The following is a 26,644-nucleotide window of genomic DNA, read 5'->3' as shown; positions in this document are numbered from 1 at the left end:
TCCATTCAAAATTATTCCTCACTCTTATTTTGTAGCACATCGCCAGATGTAGAGAAATTAACGTGATACACTGCACTGATGAACAATGTTGTTAGAAGATGTCAAGTTTACAACAACATTATACAGGGACTAAACATGTTTCTTTTCGTCCAAATGTAAAGATAAAAAAAAAAAACAGTTTCCAAATGAACATAGACTCAAACATTTATTTGAGTTATCCCCCCAACCCCGTACGTGACACGAGATTTGTCCAACTGGTGTTGCCGTAGAATAGATTTCACGTGACCAATACTCCATTCCAGGCTGCTTTTACGTAGCCACACGCGGTTCGCTATAATTCATAATTATTCATTCTGAATTCGTACTATACGAACTTACACATCGACACTGTGCGTCCGTCACTACTCTATCGAAGCCAAACTGCTCCATTTTGTGTCTGGTTACATTCGTATCACACAGTTTTTGTCAAAATCTTTCGGCCTTGTTTAGCTTATCTTATTTTAGCTTAGCTTGCTAGCCACCGAAAAAAGGAGACGCGTTTGTTATCGACATATTGGCTCAACAGACGTCAAATGTGACTGAAAAGTGTCGTGAATATTGTGTGAAAATGTTCGCAATAACGAAAGTCAAGTACAAAGAGGAGCTTTGTGGCGCACAAGAAGAGAATGAGCGACTACGTCAACTGATGGACGCTTTTTGCAAGCAGCCTCGAGTTGTGTTGAACAGAGCAGGTTTGTCACTTATTTAATCAATACTTTTCAACAATATGTCTATTTTGAAAGGATCCTTCATCCGGGCACTTTTTACCTTAAGTTTACAGTTGTTCTCAAGTCGCTTTGGTACATGTCTCAGATAAGAATAGGTGCTACTATTTTTGATGGTAAATGTTCTAAGAATTATATAAGACAGCAGGTTTATTCTTTATTTTTGATTCGTTGACATACCAACAACTAGAATAGAGGATGGAAGCCTAGTAGACAATTTGGTATTGTAAACAGAAGTGACTAGTTGGACCATTGTTTGTAACTAAATAAAAAACAAAAAAAAAAATTTTTCTCAGCATAGAATTACCTAATATATTACATATAGACACATGTTTATGCTAATGGAACATTGACACTAAGCCCATTACAATGATTAAAAATAAAATAATTTAGGGCTGTTCGGTGGAATGGCCCATTTAGGTTTGACATGCACTTACTGTTTGTTGGCTAAATTGATTTCTCTCCCCTGGCTTTATTTGTTCTGCTTTGCTGCCCCCTAGAGGTGAATAATTAAAAGTTCGTCAACTCCTCGAGGATGTTGTACAGCTGATGCAGATGCATGCATTTGTTATCTTTTTGTCAATAAATGCCAGATTTCACAACTTGAAACATTTTCTATATTTATGTGTGGAACAATCAGTGTTACAGGGGCTTACAGAGTAACGTTGAGTGATTTCTGGAACAAAATACAGATACTTAACATTTGCCAGCTTTGTTACTCTTTCACTCAGGTGGCCCATGTGATAATCTTAAATATAAAACACATAACGTCACAATAAACGGTCTTTACCAAATCGTGTGTAACTTGTGTCCCGCAGACGTCAGTGAAAAATATCTTTGTCCTGAGCGGCAGGAGCCAAAGTTCCCTGGCGTGAAAGAGGAGGAGGACTTGGAGCCTCTTCAAGTTAAAGAAGAGGAGCAGCCACAGCCTCTCAACATAAAAAAAGAGGAATGGCTGCCACCATACATTAAAGAGGAAGAGCATTTCACAGAGTTGCCCGTCACTGGTGTCCATTTGAAGAGTGAAGATGAATGTCAATATGAAGAGAACAAAGGGGCGGAGTCTCCAAGCAGCAGCTCAAGACAACAAACAACAACAGAAGATGACGAGGACCACCGTGGAGGATCACAAGCAGACAGCCTGTTAGCTCGAATATCAGATGGTGAAGACACGTCACACTCTCCTCAAACCGATAACTATGAACAGTCTGACGGTGATGTGACATGTCACACTGACAGCAAACGTTGGAAATGTTCTCAGTGTGGAAAAACTTTTGGCTGCCACTCTCTACTGATAAGACATATGATCAGCCACACTGGAGAAAAGCCTTTTGCCTGCTCAGTTTGCGGTCAAAATTTTGCTCACAGGGGAAGCTTAAAATTACACACAAAAACCCACGCTGGAGAGAAGCCTTTTGCCTGCTCAGTTTGTGGTAAAAAATTTGCTCAAAAGGGACACGTAGCAAGCCACATGAGAACCCACACTGGAGAGAAGCCTTTTGCCTGCTCAGTTTGTGGTCAAAAATGTGCTCAAAGGGGACACGTAGCAAGCCACATGAGAACCCACACTGGAGAGAAGCCTTTTGCCTGTTCAGTTTGTGGTAAAAAATTTGCTGAGAAGGGAAGCTTAAAATTACACACAAGAACCCACACTGGAGAGAAGCCTTTTGCCTGCTCAGTTTGTGATAAAAAATTTGCTGAGAAAGGAACCTTAAAAAGACATACAAGAACCCACACTGGAGAGAAGCCCTTTGCCTGTTCAGTTTGTGGTCAAAATTTTACTGAGAAGGGAAGCTTAAAAAGACATACAAGAACCCACACTCAAGAGAAGCCTTTTGCCTGCTCAGTTTGTGGTAAAAACTTTGCTTGTAATGCACTTTTAACAAGTCACACAACAGCCCACACTGGAGAGAAGCCTTTTGCCTGCTCAGTTTGTGGTCAAAAATTTGCTCAAAAGGGACACGTAGCAAGCCACATGAGAACCCACACTGGAGAGAAGCCTTTTGCCTGTTCAGTTTGTGGTAAAAAATTTGCTCACAAGGGACACATAGCAAGCCACATGAGAACCCACACTGGAGAGAAGCCTTTTGCCTGTTCAGTTTGTGGTAAAAAATTTGCTGAGAAGGGAACCTTAAAAAGACATACAAGAACCCACACTGGAGAGAAGCCTTTTACCTGCTCAGTTTGTTGTCAAAGATAGCCAAGTAAGGCTAAAGCTAAGACGCACAAGTGTGCTGGTGAGAATAGCAGAGATGAATGATGGTGCAAAGATCATGTCTACCGCTGAATGAACGAATGATCTGTGTACCTGTATTGTATGTGTCTGACTTAACCCTATTTTGAAATTGATTTTGTATATAAAATGTTACATCAACCTGACAAGGGGCTGCAGATTTAAACTATCTGACAGCTATAATCTGGCATGTTTACTGGTAATTGGCCATTATTATGCATTGTGCTTTATATCATTGTTATATTGCATTTTTCATGTTTAATATTAAAGGTAATTACAATGACAGTGATTTTAAATCTACAGTTTTGTGATCTATTTGTATTTGTAAATACTTTCTTATAATTATTTTGTGTGCCAAAACATTGTATATAGTTTGTCCTCTTTTGTTACATTTTCACTAGTATGACTCACTCTGTAAATAAAAAATAAAAAAGATGTCATCCATTATTTCTGAAATAACCTTCTCTTTTTTTGGTAAACCCCTTTACAATTTTACAGGAACACCAGTTTGAAGATTTTTTTTTTAACCTCCAACTGAATGTATAATTAAACGTGTTATTTGAGGATATTTTTAGTTATCGTTCTTTTTGTGACATGAGATTTGTCCAACTGGAATATCCATCTATCCATTTACCAAACTACCATTCACACTCACATTGTAAAATAGTTATAATCTTAAATAAATAAATAATGACATACGAAGTGGAACAGAAGGGAGACAACGGTCCATTAAAAAGTATTACAGTGCATACCATAATATGGACTGAAGGTCTATGTGATTATTATAATTATGTGGCTGGGTGTTAAATACAAGAGTTTACAAGTTTACAACAACAAACTGTACATGAACTACTGTAAACATGCTAAATGCAGTTTTTTTTTCTTTTTTAAATTTATTTTGTATGTGGGTGAGTGTGTGTGCATGTGTGCGTGCGGAGGTTAGACCATTGGTCGATATTCTGAGTTTATTTTTCCAGTTCACAAGAATTGTTTTTTTTTTGCGATAGTAAGGGCTACAAGTGTAGATTGAAATTGTTTACGTGGTAAGTCAGTTGTTGTTAGGTCACCTAGCAAACACAAGTTTGGAGATAAAGGTATCCTACAGTCCAAGATAGCGGAAAGTTTTTCCAAGACTTTAGTCCAGAAATACATAAACGGAGTGCATAAACATGAAGCATGAAAATAAGTGTCTGTAGTGTTTTGTAAACACTGGAGACAAATGTCGGAGTCTGAGAGTCCCATTTTCTTCATTATATATTGAGTAATGTCTGTTCTATGAATAATTTTATATTGGATAAGTTGTGAATTTGTATGTTTTGTCATTTTAAATACGTTTTCACAAACTTGAATCCAAAAAGCCCTAGCCCCACAACCCCTGGAATTTGTTTCTTTATCATACTTTTAACTTGCAGATAATGTAAAAAAAATTGTTTTTTTATTTTGTATTTTTGGAGCAAGGATGTATATGATATAAACATATTATCTGAGAAAAGATGGTGGAGATGTGTAATTCCTTTCTGCTCCCTCACACCTAAATAAAACGATTGGTTGTTAAGTTGAAAGTCGGGGTTATGCCATAGGGGAGAAAGCCCGCAGGGCTCCACTTTGGCTTTTGTAATTTCTAGTGCCTTCCACCAGACAGTCAAAATTTGGTGCCTCTAGACCTCCTTTGGATTTACTTTTCTGAAGAGTAGGCAGACTAATATTTGCTTCTTCTTTTTTTAATTCCAGTAAAATTTTGTAATGACCGAGTCCAACAACTGGAACCAGTTAGCCGTAGGTTTAAAGGGAATCATTGAGAAAAAAATAGTTTATTTTGGGTAAAACTTTCATTTTAATGGTGGCTATTCGTCCTATTAGAGAAATAGGAAGATAATTCCAGCGCTCCAAGTCACTATAAATCCTATCCAGAAGTGGAGTAAAGTTTAAATGAATTAAATCAGTTCATTTAGGTGAGATTTTTATGCCTAAGTATTTTAAATTACCTATAGGAAATGAGTAGTGTGGGTCCTGGCTTGCAGGGTTCCATGAATTTTCTATAATAGATAGTAGTGTAGATTTTGTCCAGTTAATAGAATAATCTGATAAATTTGATAATTTAGTTAATAAATTAAATACTTCCCCTAACGAAATAGCAGGCTGTTCTAAATAAAGTAAAATATCATCGGCATATAGATTAATTTTGTGTTCTGTTACCCCAGAGTAAATTCCTTGAATCTTTCTTTCCTGGCGTATAGCTAATGCAAGCGGCTCAATAAATGTTGCAAATAATAAAGGGGACAGTGGGCATCCCTGTCTTGTGCCTCTCTGTAGAGTTCAAATCTGAGATATAATCCCATTAGTAGTAACTGTAGCTTTAGGAGAATCATATAATACTGACACCCAGTGAATAAATGACTTCCCAAAGCCAAATTTATTTAAAACAGCAAAGAGGAAGGACCAGTTAACTTTGTCGAAAGCTTTTTCTGCATCCAATGATATAATAACTGCCTTTTTATCATGCCGCTGTGACATGGTAATAAGGTTAAAGAGGCTCCTAATATTATTAGTAGAGTGACGACCTTTAATAAAGCCTGTTTGGTCGCTATGAACGATTGTCGAGATTACTGTTTCTACTCTAGATGCGAAAGCCTTAGTGATAATTTTAATATCAGTGTTAATCAGTGAAATCGGAAGTTAACTTGAAGGAAGGGTGGGGTCTTTTGCTGGCTTTAATAAAAGTTTAATTGCTGCTGTATTCATGTGTGGGCGTATGTAACCATTAGTTTTTTTTTTTGTTTTGTTTTTTTTCAGGAGAGCTCAGTATTGTTCATTCAATTTGACATCATCATTGCTCTCCTTTTTTTAAAAAACAAATAAATTTAAAAAAAAATTAATAAAAATGTTTTTTTTCTCCTTTTTTTTTTAAAATATATATACACACATTATATATATATATATATATATATATATATATATATATATTATATATATATATATTATATATATATATTTTTTTGTATGTGGGTGAGCATGTGCGTGCGTGTGTATTCATCAGTTCACCTAAAGCCCATTAAAAAAAAATCCCATACGAATAATATAATATAATAAGAAATTGCCAAATGCAGAAACATCAATGTAAGTTATCACGATTTAGTGGCTCTCGCTAACAGACAGAATTAAGTAACCAGAATTAGGTTAAAAAATTCTATATACGTAGACCATGTTTCTATAAATTTTGATATTTGGTTTTTATTTGAGGCAGATATTTTTTCCATTACAATGTGATTTATAAGGAGGTTAGACCATTGGTCGATATTCAGAGTTTGTTTATTTTTCCAGTTAACAAGAATTGTTTTTTTAGCAATAGTAAGGGCTACAAGTGTAGATTGAAATTGTTTATGTGGTAAGTCAGTTGTTGTTAGGTCACCTAGCAAACACAAGTTTGGAGATAAAGGTATCCTACAGTCCAAAATAGCGGAAAGTTTTTCTAAGACTTTAGTCCAGAAATACATAACCGGAGTACATAACCATAAAGCATGAACATAAGTGTCTGTAGTGTTTTGTAAGCATTGGAGACAAATGTCGGAGTCTGAGAGTCCCATTTTCTTCATCATATATTGAGTAATGTATGTTCTGTGAATAATTTTATATTGGATAAGTTGTAAATTTGTGTGTTTTGTCATTTTAAATGCGTTTTCACAAACTTGAATCCAAAAGTCAGGTTCCGGTCCTATAGACAAGTCTGTCTCCCATTTCGAGATGGGTAAAGACATTTTATCAGTATATGAAAGTAACTTATATATTTTTGAAAGTTTTTTTGTTGTTGTCGGAGAAAGCTTGTTAATATCTTTAGCTAAAACAGGCGGTTGGAGCGTACCCCGAAGTGTTGGAATTTTTTTCTTTATCATATTTTTAACTTGTAGATAATGTAAAAAATTTCCGTTTTTTATATTGTATTTTTTGGAGCAAGGATGTATATGATATAAACATATTATCTGAGAAGAGATGGTGGAGATGTGTAATTCCTTTCTGCTCCCACACACCTAAATGAAACGGTTGGTTGTTAAGTTGAAAGTCGGGGTTATGCCATAGGGGAGAAAGCCCACAGGGCTCCACTTGGGCTTTTGTCAATTCTAGTGCCTTCCACCAGGCAGTCACGGTGGCGGAAATCATTGGGTTTTTAAAACAATTATGACGCTTAATCGATGTTGTAATAAAGAGTAAATCTCGAAGTCTGAGGTTATTACAATCCTTCTGTTCTAGTTCCAACCAACAGTTAGTGTCTCTGTTGGGTTGTGCCCATAGAACGATATATTGTAGCTGGTTAGCTATATAGTAGTACATAAAATTTGGTGCCTCTAGACCACCTTTGGATTTACTTTTCTGAAGAGTAGATAGACTAATCTTTGCTTTTTTTTTTATTCCAGTAAAATTTTGTAACGGCTGAGTCGAACAACTGGAACCATTTAGCCGTAGGTTTAAATGGAATCATTGAGAAAAAATAGTTTATTTTGGGTAAAACTTTCATTTTAATGGTGGCTATTCGTTCTATTAGAGAAATAGGAAGATTATTCCAGCGCTCCAAGTCACTATAAATGTTATCCAGAAGTGGAGAAAAGTTTAAATGAATTAAATCAGTTAATTTAGGTGAGATTTTTATGCCTAAGTATTTTAAATTACCTATAGGAAATGAGTAGTGTGGGTCCTGGCTTGCAGGGTTCCATGAATTTTCTGTAATAGGTAAAAGTGTTGATTTTATCCAGTTAATATAATAATCTGATAACTGTGAGAATTTAGTTATTAAGTTAAATACTTCCCCTAGCGAAGTAGCCGGCTTTTCTAAATAAAGTAAGATGTCATCGGCATATAGATTAATTTTATGTTCTGTTACCCCAGAGTGAATTCCTTGAATCCTTCTTTCCTGGCGTATGGCTAATGCAAGTGGCTCAATAAATATTGCAAATAATAAAGGGGATAGTGGGCATCCCTGTCTTGTGCCTCTCTGTAAAGTAAAGCTCTGAGATATAATCCCATTAGTAGTAACTAGCTTTAGGAGAATCATATAATACTGATACCCAGTGGATAAATGATTTCCCAAAGCCAAATTTATTTAAAACAGCAAAGAGGAAGGACCAGTTAACTTTGTCGAAAGCTTTTTCTGCATCCAATGATATAATAACTGCCTTTTTATCATGCCGCTGTGACATGCTAATAAGGTTAAAGAGTCTCCTAATATTATTAGTAGAGTGACGATCTTTAATAAAGCCTGTTTGGTCGCTATGAATGATTGTCGAGATTACTGTTTCTAGTCTAGATGTGAAAGCCTTAGTGAAAATTTTAATATCAGTGTTAATTAGTGAAATCGGACGGTAACTTGATGGAAGGGTGGGGTCTTTTTCTGGCTTTAACTCTTTCACTGCCACTGACGTTTAAAGACGTCAAGTAAAAACCTACCGAGCACTGCCAATGACGTCAAAAGACGTCATCCAATGATTTTTTTTTTTTTTTTTTTTGAAACGGGTAGAGGAAACCCTTCCGCATGTCTGGTCAAAGTTTCCAGCCTGTCTGTTGTGCCTAATGACTATTTTTGGCCCCTAGAGGGCAGCGATGACTCTCTTTTGACAAGATCGGGTGGGCGTCAGTAGAGGCGGAGCTAGAGCGTCGAGCAGGAGATGAGAATGGAAGACAAAGGAAAAATGGCGGCCGGTCGCGAGGAGCTCACGCCCGAGACGTTTTTTTCAAAGACCAAAAGCATCGCTGAAAGAGCACATTGTTGACGACGATGATCATCATCGATGATGAAGATGAGGGTGGTGACTCCGTGGTTGGGAAGCATTGACGCGGCAGTAGAAGACGTTAGATGGAGCTAGATGGAGGAGGGAACGGGCAATGGCGAGCGTTTGCAAGCAGCTCTACACTTACAAGACGAAAGGCATCGACCAACGCTAAAATAGTACATTGATGACGACGATTATCATCATCGATGATGATGAAGATGAATCCGAGCTTGACGGCGAAACTGGAACCGGTGACGCGGCGGCTATGACGGTGTCGTAACGCGGAGCGCAACCGAGCACGCACAGGCAGACGTTCGATCGGACGACGGAGAGTGCCCTGAGTCCAATGCATATTCATCGGAGGAAGTGTGTACAGTCTGCTACTTGCTTTTTATTCCCCGGAAAAAAAGGCCGTCAAGAAAGTGTAACGTTTGCACGCAAAACGGACCAATGTGAAAGTGAAAGTAAACTGTTGTGCGAGTCCTGGCGTCTCCTTGCACGCAGGAGAGCGTTACAAAAGGAAAAACTGTATTTGAAGCATCCACATAATTGTAAGTAGTACCACAGTTGCACACATTTGTAAATAGTTTGCGAAATTGTTTTGTCAAATTGTTACACTGTTGAATGGAAATAAACGTATTTTGCAATCAAAAAACACTTTTTCATTGTTGGTGAAAGCTTTTTACAGAAGTAAAGCACTATTTAGGTGTTTGTGGCATCATTCATGGACAAAAAGAAATGTACAATTCACTAGAGTGCATGAAATAACATCGTTTCACAAAAAGCTCTTTTTCTCCGTTTTTTGTTTCAAAGAGAGAATTTCGGTGAAAGTAACCATTTTCTATTGTTGATTACTGAAGAACGGAATAAGGTAGAAACAAACTTTTTTTTCTGATGAAAGCTGAGAGTCCAATCTTTCATTTGGTAGTATGTGTGTTTCCATAGTCCAAACACAACATTTTCTGTGGACCTTGAAAGATCACTCAAAATGCTTAAATCGGCTGGCACTGGCGACAACCCGTTTTTGAAAACGTCTGGCAGTCAAAGAGTTAATAAATCCTTGCAAGGGGAACTTCTTCATGAGATCTCAATTCAATTATTTTGAACACGCAAAGATTACACTTAATAAAGTAATCTAATAATACCTTACAAATGGTGACCTCTGACGGCGACAAATTGGGACGTTTTTTGCGTAAGCTGTGTTGATCCTGGATGCACTGGATTTCTAAGGCGCCAAATATTAATAAGGTGAGTGGACAATTATCCACGTAGAGAAATTCTGTTTGTTTAGAATCAATACAGCCACATTACGTCTTTACCAAATTGTATTTGAGATCTGTGAACAAGTTAGTGGGTTTAAAGTCGTATTTGTTACGGAGGGACGCGAAAGTCCTCGATTCTGGAAATTACTACGACATTGAACTATGCATAAGAATTTATTTATTTTTTTAAATAGTGATGCCCGTTGTATACGGAAGTGACGTCAAGTAGGAGCGCTCCGCCGTTCAAAACGGCATGTGATAGAATTCCACGGTGGAGGAGCTATGAATTAAGCCGCCCGTGTCGATATAATTCCACGGTTGAGGAGCTATGAATTAAGCCGCCCGTGTTGATATAATTCTACGGTGGAGGGGCTGTGTTTTTTTGTTTCTGATTTTGTTGAATTAAGCCGCCCGTGAAGATCCTGGATATATTTATTCAGTCGCGCAAACGATATTTAATTTCTGTTTCGTTTTTTCATTTTCTTTTTATGTTTTTGAAGAAAAAATAATAATGATAATATTTTTTGGGGGGGATTAATGAGAATAGTTTTGACCTGTTTTATTGTAATACCATAAGTGAGACGTCACTGACTTTATAAATATTAAAACGACTAATTACTACATATTATGGCCGAAAATTTTTGACCGTAACTAAGGATGGTTTGATTTACATATACTTCCGGCTAGTCGGAATTTGTCGCTAGACGGCCAAGTCAAGACGGCAACGATCGTGATGCTTGACGCATTTCCACCACGGCGCCGGCGTAAGTTGAAAACTCTTTTAAATCAACGAATGCGCACTAATTGTGATAGTGGTTGGTTTCCACCGCAACAACGTGCTGGAAAGCTCCGTAAATAATACGTCTATAATTTCTTCGAATGGAAGACAATTTAGACGACAATGTAAAGGTGGTATGATGAGCAACGTTGCTGAGAGGATTCTAAATCTAACCTCTTGGACTGGTTCAACAAGTGAGACGTCACTGAATTTATTTGAGGAGTTTGTGTTGCGTATGAGTGACTGCTGGGCCCAGTTCGTGAGACAAGACTGTGTGAGATGTATTAGATGGAACATGTGTGACTTGTGTGATTTGGAGGGAATGCTTTTTGTTATAAAATGACTAGGGTCATTTAACATTTTCAATTTATATTTTTACTGTTTTTGAATTTACTTATAAGTATATAGGTGCCATATAACTGTGTGTATTGTAATGAATAACACTGATAATGTTTGTGTGAAATATATTGGACTTTTCACTCCCTTTCCAGCTCTTGAAATAAGAATGTGTATGTTCTATAAAGTTGTCAAAATTCTCATGTCAGTCATTTGGTCGTAAAAACTGAAGGTCTAAGGTCAAAGCCTGTTTACATCTGTTTCCGGAGCTGGTAGGGGAGCTGGAGGAAACATGTCGGTATATCACATGTCTGTTTATTATCATCACTAATCCTTTGTTCAGCCTGAGAGGGGAAGAGAAAACTTTTTCATGTATAAAAAGAGTGGGTGTTTTCTATTTGGTACACACTTGCTGGCTAGACATTGCTTAATGATGTAAGCTTTCACTTGTGTCTTAAGAGCTCTTAATAAATCCTTGCAAGGGGAACTTCTTCATGAGATCTCAATTCAATTATTTTGAACAGGCAAAGATTACACTTAATAAAGTAATCTAATAATACCTTACAATGGACAAAAATAAGTGTACAATTCACTAGAGTGCATGAAATAACTGTTTCACAAAAAGCTCTTTTTCTCCGTTTTTTGTTTCAAAACAGAGAATTTCGGTGAAAGTAACCATTTTCTATTGTTGATTACTGAAGAACGGAATAAAGTAGAAACAAATCTTTCGCAACAATCTTTCATTTGGTAGTATGTGTGTTTCCATAGTCCAAACACAACATTTTCTGTGGACCTTGAAAGATCAGTCAAAATGCTTAAATCGGCTGGCACTGGGGACAACCCGTTTCTGAAAACGTCTGGCAGTGAAAGAGTTAAAGGTAATTACAATGACAGTGATTTTAAATCTATAATTTTGTGATTTATTTGTATTCGTAAATACTTATAATTATTGTGTGTGCCAAAACGTATATAGTTTGTCCTTTTTTGTTACATTTACACTAGTATGACTCACTCTGTAAATATAATAAAAAAAAAAAAGATGTCATCCATTATTACTGAAATAACTTTCTCTTTTTTGGTAAACCCCTTAATAATTTTAAAGTGTGTACGTATATCTATCCGTTATAATCTTAAAAAAAATAAATGTAAAATAAATAAATAATGACATACGAAGTGGAACTTTTTTTTATTCCACATTTAGAACAGTTATAAAATTTGCGATTAATCGTGAAGTCATTCGATTAATTACAATTAAAAAATGTAATTGCCTGTCGCCCCTAATTTTTTATATATATTTTTTAATGAATTTATGGCAGTGAATTGAGTTATATAAAAAAAAGTATATGAATTGTGATTTTATTTTAATTTTTTTTCATTTGCGGTGCGTTTTGAGAAATTATCTGATTACTGAAAGATTTGTTGATTATCTGCAGCGTCAGCTTTACAAGCCATGTTTATGGAGGTAAATATGGTGCAAAACTAACTTGTAAAAAAAAATTGTACCTGTAGAAAAAAAGTCAAAATTTTATCTGTAAAAGTCGTGATTTGTACCTGGAAAAAAAAAAAGTGTTTTTTACACTTCCACATTTTTTTTTACAGGTACAAATCACGACTTTTACAGATACAAATTTAGACTTTTTTCTACAGGTACGGATTTTTTTTTACAAGTTAGTTTTGCACCATATTTACCTCCGTACATACTCTAAGTAAGCTTACAAGACTTTTTGCGGTGAAAGACTGTGAAAATGTCATTTGCGCACAGTTAGAGGCACTGTTGTTGTCGGCTTTTGTCACAATAAAAGTGTCTTGACAGCTGATATATATATTGACTTTTATTTTGGAGGTGCCGCAGGAAGCGTGTCACGACGTGACGGACGTGTCGTCTTTCTTCCTTCTGGACCTTAAGGCTTAGCATATTTGACCATTTTAGCAAGGAGTCCACGTCCTCGCCTGGAACTGGTTTGACAACTTTGACAAGAATGACCTTAATAAAAAAAAAATAACAGTCGAGATTTGCCGAAAAACGGCCCGCCATGTGGAGCGATTTGTTGACAAATCCATAACCATATTGCGACTCCACAAGCGCCATAACAGCGATAATGATACCGATAAGTCATAGCGACACGCTCGCTTAGTGTAATTAATAGCGCCAACAATTGTATTTCTCTTATTTCACAAGTGCTAAACGTGTGAAAAGTGTTGAAAGAAATATGCTCACACTCATGGAGGCGATGGAGTGACATTTGTATGGGAATGATGCATGTTAAGCCTAGAGTTGGGCAGTTTTCTGACGTAAAGCAATCATCAAACACGTCTTTATATGTGTAGAATTATAAACTGAAGATATATCCCCATACTCTCATATTTGAAAGTGTACAAAAGTATATGTTTTTCAGAGAGATCAGCCGATGATTCTGAAGAGTAAATATAGTAGTAGATATGGCTATGATTTTGACTATGACAGCATTAAGCACTGTATATTTTAATAGCATTGGTAATTTCTTTTATCTATTATTGATAATTTTAGCCCGCAACAAAAATCTTGGAGCAACTGGCTAGGGACTGTCTTCAAGTTACCTATAGATGACATATGTGCCACAAATCACCATCTATCCAGTATTTATTTTATTTGTATTATTATTCTGATTGCTGTAGTAACTGGCAGTGGTAGAACATACATCACCGCTCCAAATTTAATGTATTATTAAATACATTGGGACTGCTGAGCGTAGCATGCAAGCAGCAGCGAAGCACACTCACTGACATGTCTGGGAGCAGGTGGACCGGAGCGGGGGATATCATTTCCCTCTGCTCCATCTCACCTGCTCCCAATTTTAATGCGCCACACACACACATACACACTTGTATATACACTGGGTGGGGTCACATTCACGGTGTAGGAGTCGGCAAGCTGGCAAACTCAATAACAGGGTTAGCTTTCACTAAGAGCGGTGGCGTGACGACCGGGGCCTTTCCCCGCTGGGCCTGGGGTTTGGGGTTGTCGCCCGTCCCCCGGTGCCCCCATCTCCCCTTCTGCCCCCGGTATTCCATCCCGCCACCCGGCTGGAGGTGGGGTGGGTGCGGGTGCCCTCTCCACTCCGCTGTCCGGCCCCTCTCCGGCACCGATGCCTGAGTACGGGGGGTCCCTGGGGTTTGGGGGTCAGGGTCTGGGGGGCTGGCGGTTAGTGGGGTCGGAGGGGGCCGTGGCTTGGTTGAAGGGGGGGTGGGGTACCGATGGCTGGGTAGGAGTGCGTCTGGGGGTTTGGGGGCGGCTGGGGCTGGGTTGTTGTGGATGGGGGCGGGGGGGCTAGGGCTGTGGGCCGGTGGGGTGTCGCTTAAATACTCACAAAAATAAATGAAAACACCATATATAGCCTGGACGTAATTTGAATTCCTTGTATAGAAATATAATAATAATAATAATATTATTACTTGATTACTGAAGAACGGAATAAGGTAGAAACAAACTTTTGATGTCGTAACAATGGGTTCCAATGCAGGAAGCGATAGACTCAATCATCATATAAGAAGACTTATTTTGTATGTCCTGTTTTTCAATAGCCGTGGTAATAATTCTTTGGCAAAGAGAACGAATACATGGAATACAGCACCACCCGCATGTGGTTAAGAAACCAGCAAATACAGCAACAGATATCAAAATTGAGGAAACTAAAGTTTTATAGCGGCCAAATACATCCATCCAATTATCCCATGCCGAAGTATCTATACCAGAATGCTCTTTCATTTTTTTATTGAGTGTCCGGAGTCCTTCAATTGCAATGGTTAAACTTTCATCCGGTGCAGTGTTGTTAGGAATAAAAGTACAACACTGATCTCCAAACATTGAGCAAACTCCGCCCCTCTCTGCCAGCAACAGCCACCGGAGCGGGGCGGGCACAACACCAACCCACCCGCCCTCCCGGCCCCCGGAGCGCCGAGACCCGGGCCACGGATGGAGCCCCCAGCCCAGGGGAGGGGGAGGAAGACGGACAGGGGAGGGGGAAGGGACGGGGCCAACAGAGGGGCAGACCTGCCCACGCCCAGCCAGGGGGGGACAGCACCTATAGAATTAACCCCCTTGCATGCAGTTAATCCGAATATTAACCCTTAGTGCCTATTGCAGGTGAATCTGCTCAATCCTGTTGGCAGCAACTGGTTTCCTGACTATAAAAACACAACCATTAGTTACAAATTGCCAAATACAGAAACATCAATGTAAGTTATCACAATGTGGTGGCTCTCGCTAACAGGCAGAATTAAGGAACCAGAATTAGGTTAAAATATTCTATATACGTACACCTTATCCCATTGAGAGCATTTAACATTGGAGACAGTTTTATTCATAAATTCCATTACACAGTGATCCTCTATTTTAGCAGGGATTACTCGCAATAAAGGTCGTGGTCCTACACATTCCACACAGTTTTCGCCAGAGACACGCGCTGCTTCGTTCGCCAGCAGTAGCCAATTGTTACTGCTGCCGGACAATCCTGTCGTAACACGGAACTACTCAACTACACCATCAATCGGTACGCTAACAGCCTCTACCCCGGTCTCCATCGTGTATTTAGTCATTTTTGGTTGTTCTAACTTACTCATAGTCTTATTAACACAAACTAAAATGGGAAAATAGGGATCAGCTCCGGAGACAGGATGTGTTATTTAGAGTTACATTAGGCGGCCCTATATTTCCATCAGGAAAAGCAAAGGTCAATTCGAGTTGACCTCCCATTTTACGTAGCGTTACCCTTTTGCTAAAGAAAATTGCCTCCTCGCTAGTTCCCGGTGGCCAGTATCGTCCGCTTTGGGTGGTTATAAAAGCACTCCAGTCTAGCCATAAAACATGTCCTGTCAAATACCACCAGTATTTCACCCAGTCTCCCCCACTAGTCTGCCTCCCTCTCCTAAATCCCTTCAAAGATTTAGTGGGAATTTTAACAGAGGTGTTTGTGTTTGGGGCAACTGTCACAGCAATTGAGTTATTATAAGTCCAGGATATGATCCAGGGAATGTGCGGGGAATCAATATCTCGCTTAACACGATGTGTTGTAGTTACGTTCAAAGTTGCATCGAGGGGCTTCTAGAAATACCAGATTGGCATAACAATCAATATGAGAAAGAGTGTCATGATGTAGCAGCAGATGGAGGCGTGTTCCCGCTTTGCAGCTATCTCGTGATGAAGTTCTTTGTTGAATGAAAAGGGCGTTTGTCAGTTTTGTTTTTTGCGAAAAGGGCGTTGTCAGCTTCTTTCAGAACCCTGGTCAACTGCCAGAGATCCAAAGATTGGTCACCGGGATTATCTTCCCAAAATGTGACTCAATTGTGGAATGATGCCTGGAAAAGGGGCACTTGACTCAAGCTCCATTGAACAACATCCTCCGCGAGCAGGCAGCCGGATCCTGGGAGCAGGCGTGGTTTTCCAGTTGAATCTGTCAGGTGGTTCCCACTGGTGGGCGCGTTGAGCCAGATCCGGCGGGCCTGGTGGATGACAGGTGGTACCACGTGTCCCCCTTTTTATGCAAGTGCACTGCACAAGACGTTCTCTCCGTCACTTTGTGGGGTCCCGTCCATCTAGGGGCAGACCACTTTCGTTTAGTGACTTTTAACCACACATATTCACAATTATTTATTTATTTTTTTTTCTTTTCTTTTTTTTCTTTTTTTTGTGGAGAACTCAGTATTGATGATTTGACATGTCATCATCATTGTTCTCCCTTTTTTTTTTTTTTGGTATGTGTGTGTGTGTGTGCGTGTGTGTGTGTGCGTGTGTGTGTGTGCGTGCGTGTAAAAAAAAAAAAAAAAGAATTCCCATACCGTTCACCTAAACCGAACACTTCAAAATCCAGCCAGAGTCGTGGGCCCGCCAGGAGACCCGAAGAGGGACCAAAGAAATGAAAGAAAAGCGCCGTCGACCCCCGCCAGGACAGAGCAAGCGCAACACCTCAGGGCCCCCCAGGCCGCAGCAGCGCCAAAGGACGACCCCCGGGCCCCGCAGGGGCCACCGGCCGGAGAGCAAACCCAGGAGCAGGAGCGCCCCCCACCCCAACGCGGCCCGCGCCCCCAACCCAACGCAGCAGGACGGGGCACTGCAGGCCCACCAGGCACCCCACCGGCCCACAACCCCCACTCCCCCCACGACCCCCCCACCCACGCCATCCACCCCAACCCGGCCCCAACCGCCCCCAGGTCCCCAAATCCCCAGACCCACCCCCCACCCCGGCACCACGACCCCCCAACCAAGCCGCCCCCGCCCCCACCACCACCCACCGACAATTATTTATTTCTGAAGGAACATCTGGTTGTTTATTTGTTAGCTTGGAGAACGTAGATACTATCTGTTCAAGTAATGGAGGTCCTGCAATGTGCATTAGGAGCCGGAAATGGTCTGTTTGTGTGACCTTCAAACGGAGTCCAGCCTTTAGCTGAGTTTAGTGACATGCGCACATTCATTAATGCAATAGGAAGAGCTTGTAGCCAGTTCAAATTTGATAAGGCCAGTGCTTTAGCCAATTTTTCTTTAATATTTCTATTCATTCGTTCAACTTGTCCTTGAGATTGAGGAGGGTATACAGAACCAAATGTATGTCTTAGCCCCAAAGCTTTTTCTACTTTATGTAGATGTTTGTTTTTGAAATGGGTTACATTGTCTGATCTAATTTTTCTGGGAAACCCATGTGATGGTATGTAATGATTAATCAATGTTTTACCACGACCTCTGCTGTTTCAGATTTACATTGATATGCTTCAGGCCACCCAGAAAAGGAATCCACTATTACCAACAAATATCGGTATCCTTCCACTGGTTTTATCATGTCAGTGAAATCCATTGAAATCTCTTGTCCTGGAGCAGTCACTTCCGGATCGTGAGTGCCAGGAGGAGGTTTAGATGTAGGCATACTGTTAAATTTATTACAAACACTGCAGTCCTGCAGTTCACTTTTAACAATTTGTCTCATGTAAGGATGCCACCATTTGCGTAGTCGTCTCATTGTTTCCTTTACAACAACATGGCATATTCCATGGACTTCAGAAATTATTTCCTAATTCTTATTTCCTATAACTATTTCCTACGCAGACTTAGGGTCTATGGAGTGGAGCAGAGGATCATGCTGTTGTTCTACCGGGCTGCATTGGAAAGTATCATCAGATACGGCATTGCGGCCTGGTACGGCAACCTGGCTGTGCAGTCAAGGTCACAGATTGCCGGTCTGGTGGGGACTGCCATGAAGATCATGGGGGTCAGGAATCATCCTTCCCTACAGATGCTTTATGAGCGGTCCGTCACCGGACTGGCACAGAAAATTGTTAATGACCCGACTCACATTCTGCATCATGAGTTCTAGCTACTGCCTTCCGGCAGGAGATTCAGGGCCCCCAGAACCAGGCTGAACCGCTACAAAAACTCATTCCTGCCGACATCCATCAAACTGCTTAACAACCGACATTAACTCAGTGCAAAAAGATACTGTATATGGTGCAATGTTGTGTACATACTCATGTGTGTGTATAAATATATATAGGAGTGTGTATATGTGTGTGTGTATATGGGTGTGTGCAGTGTACTTCTCTACACATGTATACTTCTGTGAAGACTTCTGGGAAGCCTTCTACTTATTGCTGCACTTCTTATTTATTTAATTTTAATTTTATCTCTTTCAATTCTGTTGTTTTCTCTTTACTGTAAACTGCAGCTGGACGGAGTCCAGGAAAAAGTTCCCCACAGGGAAAATAAAAGTATATCGTATCGTATCGTAATTAGATTTTTTAATCGTTTTTGTGATGGGATATATTTACCTTCTTTCCGCCATATACCTGCTCCATCTTTTTGTCCACCTTTTGACAGCCACATACTCTGTTCTTCCGGACTGGCTTTCTGCTGCCACAGCTTAATTGTTTCCGAAGTTATTTCTTGTCCGTCTCTTAATTAACGTTTGCTCACCATCAATTGTAGTGTTGGGCAGTAGCCTGCCGCTTGTTTTGCGCCTTGTCTGCCGAATCATTTCCTACTGACACAAAATCGTTATTTTTTGAATGTCCTTTACATTTTATCACAGCTACTGCTTTAGGCAGTAGTAAGGTGTCTTTCAAATCAAAAATGTCTTGATGGTGTTTGATAGGTGTCCCTGAAGCAGTCATGAAGTAATTTCTTTGCCATTCTTTGATGGCTGTATGCACAACCAAATGCGCATACGCAGAGTCAGTGTAAATATTCACAGTCTTATCTTTTGCTATTTTTAATGCAGTTGTCACAGCCACTATTTCTGCTCGTTGAGCTGACTGAGGCCCTGTAAGTCTCTTTGCCACTTTTAGGTCAAAAGTTGTTCCAGTCATCTGTGTTACAGCAAAACCTGATTGGAGTCCTTCAATCCCCTTAAAACAACATCCGTCCGTAAATAACGTCAAGTCTGGGTCGTCCAGTGGGATGTCGTAAAGGTCATTTCTCAGTGAGTTCACTTCCAGAATTCGTTGAGTGAAGCAGTGGGATTGTCCCTCCAACATGCCTTCTGCCATGTTAATTCCCTCATGTGTAAACAAAATGTGAGGTTGTGTCAAGACTGATTCAATCTTTCTCTGTCGTCCCCCTGTCATAGTAAATGCTTCGCTGGTTATGTACTGCACTGTACTATGTGATGTACGTACTGTCAGCGGGTGATGTAATACAATATGAGATGTTTTCTGAATCAAGCGAGCTAGTGCTGAAGCAATAGCTGCGCAAAGAGGGTGACGCTGTTCATATTTTTCAAGAGGTGTTGATGCATAAAGGCAAGCATGTCTATTACCATTTTCCCTCTTTTGAAAAAGAACAGGAAAAACATCTTAGTGTAATCAGGAACGACAAGAGCCGCGGCTGATGACAAAAACTGTTTCAGCAGAACAAAAGAGTTCTCAGCATCTTGAGTCCAATTAAGAACATGTGACAAGTTTCTCATTCACTAATTGTCTGAGAGAATGAGTCAGTTCCGCAAAATCCGGAACACGATGTCTGGAATAGTTGCACAGACCCAGAAAAGCCAACATTTGTTTTACATTTGTCGGTTTGGGATGGTGCAAGATGTCATCTTTGTGTGATGGAGAAATACCTGTTCCATGCTTTGATATAAGTCTTCCCAAGAATGAAACCTGAGGTCGGGCAATTTGGAGTTTGTCTTTGGAGCACTTCAGGCCTACAGAAACCAGGTGGCTCAAAAGGAGCTGTGTAGTTTGAAGGCAGGACTCCTCGGACGGTGCGGCTAAAAGTAAATTGTCCACATACTGCACCAAAAGAACATCAGTAGGAAGTTGGAGAGGTGACAGCAGCTGCCGAAGGGAAGCATTAAAAACTCCAGGAGATAACACAAACCCCTGTGGTAATCGGGTATAGGAGTAACACTCATTATTCCACGTAAATGCAAAAATACTTTTGCATAGACAGGTCAAGAGGGATACAAAAAAATGCATTTGCAAGATCAATGCAGGTAAAATGAGTGTGCAATGGAGTAATTTGTGACAGCGCAGAATGAGGATTTGGCACCGGCAGTGCAGGTGTCAAAACTTTAGCATTAATAGCTCTGAGATCATGCACCATGCAAAATTTACCAGTATTTTTCTTTTCTACTGGGAGAATGGGAGTATTGTAGCTAGACCAGGCATGGGCAAACCCCGGCCCGCGGGCCAAATACGGCCCGTTATGCTTTTCAATCCGGCCCGCCGAACTTATCCAATAAGGCTAGAAAAAAATTCAAAATCATTCATTTAATTTTGTCCCTGCAATGCCCGCGTTTCACCAATAGGTGGTGCCAGGATTTTTATTGTGGGTAATAATATGTTTTGAAATGTTGAAAGTGATCATCTTTTTTCAATAAATCTTGATTTCTTTAACTTTACGCCTTGAATTGAGATCTATTAAAAATAGACGCAATCACCAGGTTTGACAGATCACAGTGTATGTGCTATTATAATCTATTTACATTTCTCCTCCCACTTTGCCAAATAGTGTGTAAATGCCGCATATTCATTGAGGCAAACGTACTACCTGGATTAGGGCTATTTTATAATAATCATAATAATAATAATACATTTCATTTAAAAACAGCACCTTTCAGAACACCCAAGGTCACTTTACAAAGCATAAAAACACAGCAAAAGTTGAGCTAAAACAATAAAAATGAAGCTATTTTAAAAGCTGTTTTAAATAAGTGGATTTTGCACATTTGAAAAACGCAGTCCTTAGTGCACACTATAAGTAAATTGGGTTGTACATTTATCTGTGTGTGTTTACTGTGCTATGAGGTCCAAATGCTCCCGGTCCAGCCCATCTGTCAAAATTTCAAACCCATTGTGGCCCGCAAGTCAAAAAGTTTGCCCACCCCTGAGCTAGACCTATCAATTTTACAAATAACCCCCGCTTTTAGCTAACCATTAATTGTTGCTTGGATGCCAAGTCGTCCGTCAGGCTTCATTTGGTATTGCGGCACCCAAACGGAGTCGGGTTTTAATTCAAAAGTTACTGGAGCAACATTACACAGGCCCACATCAGTCGGGTCAGTAGACCACAGTGCAGCAGGCAAGGTTTTTAACATGTCACCAGCAAGGTCGCTGTCAGATGTCTCCCTTCCATGATGTCGGTCCAAAAGCTAATGTTCTAAAACAGACATGGAAGCAACCAAATCAGATTTAATCCAATAGGCATCAAGAGATTTGGTGGCTATGTAAAACCAGCCTGGAATGGAGTCTGGTTGACTGTTGTTTACATGTATTTTTAGATGAGAAAAAAAGTTATTTTTTGTTTTTAATCAATATCAAAAGCCCATTTTTGTCAGTGGATTTTTTTATTTTTTGAAGACCTTTTCTATCAGACCTCCATGCGGCATGCGCAAGCCCTCTCCCGGGTTCAAGCCACATGCGTATTTTTACGTCCTGTTGATATAGTTGCATCAACCAAAATGAGCCTAATGGCATACCAATATAATTTGACTTTCAACGGAGGGATCAATAAATGTGCAAATTCAGCTAATACTTTTAGATATGGATGGAATCTGAAGAAATCGTTGGTCAGCCGTCGAGTGGGTGCAACCCTAGCACATTTTTCTCCTCCCTCTCTCTGTCCAAGTGTGATGTCATACTATGTAGTGTCATGCTGAAATCTGTCTTCCTATTGGTGCTTTCATCAGCTAACGTTCCAGTAACAGAATGGGTAACTCCCCCAGCATGCTTGCTTGTGTGTGTGCGTGCTTGCTGGGAGTGAAAGGCACTGTGTGGACTCTGGTCTTCCAGGCTGCATGAACGGAAGAGCAATCTTCAACACCGAACAAGTTACAACTATGGATCCAAGTATGGTGAGAAAGATCTTTAGTTTCCTGTTCTGTAATTAAGGCTTTGACAAGTTTTTGTTTTTTTTTACACTGAAAATAATAATGCATGCACAATTATGAATTCACTGAACTACAAATCTGCTAACACATTGAACTGAATGCAACGTCTATGTGGCAGCTCCTGTCTGTGGTGGTAGCTGTGTGTGCAGTTGCTGTAAGTGTGCTGTACTTCTTAATGAGCGGCTCTGCAAACAAGAAGAAACTGCCCGTCACCCTGCTCGATCCCATGGTGAAATATCCTCTAAAGCTCATTGATAAACAGGTATGCTGAATAAAAACACACTGTCTATCAATCAGTGCAATTTTTAACCAGTCTCACTTTTATCTTTCTGGTTTTGTCCCTTTGCAGGAAATTAGCCATGACACAAAGAAATTTCGGTTTGGCCTTCCCTCTTCAGATCATATCCTTGGACTGCCAGTGGGTACTAAAACACTCAACTGTCTTTATCATTTATGACTGCTTTAGTGCATTTATATTAGGTGTATGTTTGGTTCTTTTCACCAGGTCAGCACGTGTATCTCTCAGCCAAGGTGAATGGCTGCCTGGTCGTCAGACCCTACACGCCAGTTTCCAGTGATGACCAGCAAGGATACGTTGACCTTGTTGTCAAGGTATTCAAAACTTGACAACATATGCTCCTAAATGTACTAACTACATTTTAGCAAAATGTCATTACTTCATTGTTGTCCCACTTTAGTCAAATACTGTAGGCCAGCGGTCAGCAACCTTTACTGTTATAAGAGGCCAGATAAATAACCCAAAATCTGTCTGGAGCCGCAAAACATTTGAACATTGTTACGAACGAAACCGTGTGCTAGTGTTAGGGCCCAAGAGTTAATTAAAAGTATACCATAACAGAAAAATATGCAGCATCCAATACTTTGAGATTAATTTTCTTCTACCTTTCGTCTTGCATTTTGGGATTTATTTATTTTATTTTAGACCTTTCTGACATTTTTGACAATTTTATGGACATATGGCAATTTTTTTTAGATTTCTTCTTTTGTTTTTGGACATTTTTTGGTACATTTTTTAACTATTTATTTTATGCCTTCTTTTTAATCAATTCTCTGAATTTTTTATGCACATTTTATGGTAATTTTCTGCTTTTCCTCTTTAAAATTGGACTATGACATTGTTTGAATATTTAATTATTCATTTTTATTTAATTATTGATTCATATAAAGAATACTTTAATTTTAAAATAGCATACATACACAGTGAGCCACAGAGCCGCAGGTTGCAGACCTGCTGTAGGTATTGAAGGAATACAGTAGTGGGATAATGGCTCCTCCCATAAGCGCAATCAATTTAATTTCAATATAACAAGCAAATGTGACATCTTTTGGACACTATATAAATGTGTGTGTTTTTTTTTTTAAATAAACAAAAAGTTTTTGACTGTGGAAAGAATCCTAAGTACTGTACGTCATAAAATGCCCAACCCAACGGCCTAAACCCACATTTCATTCCACAATGTCCTTAATGTAACTGATTTTCAAACTCAACATATTTGTGGTTCTAGGTGTACTATAAGAACACTCACCCCTCATTCCCAGACGGAGGGAAAATGTCGCAGTACCTGGACAACATGGCTACTGGAGACGTAGACCTAATGGACTGCTAGTGTATGAGGACAAGGGTATGTGTGTGTTTATAAACTTACTTGCAGTGTACTGCGTGTGCATAATTACAACAGCAGATGTCACTGTTGCACAAGGTGATATGAAATGCAGGCTTTTTTCTCTCTCTCTCTCTGATCAGGTCAGTTTTCCATCCGACCAGACAAGAAGTCAGAAGCTAGAAAGTTGAAGTTCAAACATATTGGCATGATTGCTGGAGGGACAGGTTCGCTTAAGGTTATATTAATTGTAAGATGAGGTCATGTTTGAGTACAATTAATTAAGTATTTTAGCATTACAGGTATCACACCAATGTTGCAGTTAATTCGTACGATCACAGCAGACCCCACTGACAACACGATGTGCCATCTTATTTTTGCCAACCAGGTCAACTCTGTACTGTATTTTTCCTTATACTGTTAGTTAAAAATTTGTTTTAATGTATCTATTTGCTGTACTGCAGACAGAGAAAGATATTCTACTCAGGGAGGAGCTTCACGAAGTGGAAAAAAGCCATCCTGACAAGCTGAAGCTCTGGTTTACACTGGACAAACCTAGTGAAGGTAATCAAGCATTTCTTCAACCTCGAGGTTCATTGTGACTTTCGTAGCAATACTATCGTACTGTGACCGAATATGTTAGCTATTCAAAAATTAGATGATATATTGATATAGGACATCAGCAGCACGAGTATAAACAGAAAGTCTTTCAGCTTTAGTCCTTTGGTTGCACTGTTGAATTTTCCAAACGAGGAAGCTAACAAAAACATGCGGACTGAAGGAAAATCCCAGCAGACCAAGAAGGGAGATATATTGGAGCTCTGACACAGTGTTAAAGTAGCTTAGAAATATGCACATTTGCATAATCCTTAAAGCGAGAAGAAAATAACGGGCAAAATATTTTACATAAGCTCTGTTATGAAATCCTTAGAAGATGTTCCCACTCTGCTTTGCTGTGTCTTCATTCGTTCCAGACAGAAAAACAGATCCATGATCATTATTCATGAGAAGCACAGTAGTGCTTTTGCTCTTTGGAGTGCTTTAGTTTTGGTTGACCTGCAGGCCAGATGAAGCCGTTCCTAATTTTGCAACACAGTCTAATCACTTGCAAATGTAATAATTAGCTTTAATTATCGAGAGCTTATTTGTCAGACACAGATATTATCCAAATTGTCCTTTGTTGTGAAGAGAGCAAGAGCATCAATTAATTATCACACGGTTGTATGTTCCCACAACAGCTGCTTTCTGTTTTAAATGGAATATTGTGACTCTTATTGTCGTGATAAATGTACATGCATTACGCAGAAGCAAACCCTACTGTATTCCTTTGCTAAGGGAACAATTTAAGGAGAGTTCCAGTTAATTGCCCTTTCAGTATTTTGTGTCAATTTCTTCTCTCTGTCTCCCCCCTCTCTTTAATTCTGTAGGATGGAAGTACAGTTCCGGGTTTGTGACCTCGAATATGATCAAGGCTCACCTACCTGCTCCGACCGCAGACGTTCTTGTTGTTCTGTGTGGTCCTTCTCCAATGATCCAGAATGCGTGTCTGCCAAATCTGGACGAGCTAGGATACAAAACAGCGCACACATCTTCGCATACTAATGTTGAGACTAGCAAGATAGTTCATGTAAGAATGCTGGTTGTTGTTGACATTTTGAAAGTCACAATAAAGTTTTTACTCTTTTTTTTTTTTCTCCGTCTTTTAAAATGTGAATGTGTAGTTTTGAATTAAGTTATAATGTAAGGTAAAATGTGATTTCAAACAATGCAGTCTGGGTGCTTGGAAACACATTAGACTACGGCAGCTTTGCCTGTACACTTTTGTATCTACAGTGCGAGTCCGTACAGAGAACGATGAGACGTCACGTGTAGCACTGTTTTGACTAACACAGGGGTCAAACCTTTTTGAAACAACTCCCTGGGAACTGATTATTGCAAAAGGTTATCCATGTGTTACATACTTCTGAAATAACAAATTTGCTCAAATTACTGTTAGTAATTGTAGGCCTCGACCGATCTAATCGGCCGATATTATTACATACAACAAAAGAATGATATTGAAGTTCAAACCACACAGACACACATGGGTAGATGGCCAATTTGTGATGTTTTTCCTCTCTGTTGTAAAGTTAAATAAGGGGAAAGTATTGTAAAACTGTCAAATGCTCTGTCTGTAATTCATATATTTATTCTAAGCATAAAGAAGCAAAAAAAAAAAAAAAAAAGTTCGAGTCTGTTATCTGAATTTTATTCTGCCATATATCAGAATCTGCATCAGGCTAAAAAAAATAAATAAAAAGCCATATCGGTCAAGCCCTAGCTATTATTACATGTTATTATTAGTAATTTGATATTCATTTATGTGAAGACAGATAATGTTAAGGATTTCTCATAATAATTATGCAACATAAACATGTCCAAAAAAAATTCTATAATATCCGCCAGTGTTCACACTTTTTAAAATAAAAACTACAAAAAAAAAATTCTCCCATCACCGTTGAGCTATTTTTCTAACAGGCCCGCTGGCTACTCATGAGGT

The 26,644-nt window shown here is 39.4% G+C and overlaps 1 protein-coding gene across 1 annotated transcript; it reads left to right on the top strand.

Annotated features, from left to right (window-relative positions):
• The first annotated feature begins 269 nt into the window (after positions 1 to 269).
• LOC144053735 (NADH-cytochrome b5 reductase 2-like) lies at positions 270 to 26,529 on the top strand. The gene is given in 11 exon segments (XM_077568514.1): positions 270 to 731; positions 22,386 to 22,447; positions 22,602 to 22,745; positions 22,833 to 22,905; positions 22,989 to 23,095; positions 24,010 to 24,091; positions 24,094 to 24,126; positions 24,249 to 24,332; positions 24,408 to 24,493; positions 24,570 to 24,669; positions 25,533 to 26,529. Coding segments are annotated over 11 exon segments (1,200 nt in total). The 5' UTR covers positions 270 to 607; the 3' UTR covers positions 25,838 to 26,529.
• The last annotated feature ends 115 nt before the right edge of the window (positions 26,530 to 26,644 follow it).

The sequence above is a fragment of the Vanacampus margaritifer genome, chromosome 6, assembly GCF_051991255.1.
Source record: "Vanacampus margaritifer isolate UIUO_Vmar chromosome 6, RoL_Vmar_1.0, whole genome shotgun sequence".
NCBI lineage: Eukaryota > Metazoa > Chordata > Actinopteri > Syngnathiformes > Syngnathidae > Vanacampus > Vanacampus margaritifer.
The sequence above is the reverse complement of the archived record's forward strand: the minus strand, read 5'-3'. Positions and strand labels throughout refer to the sequence as shown.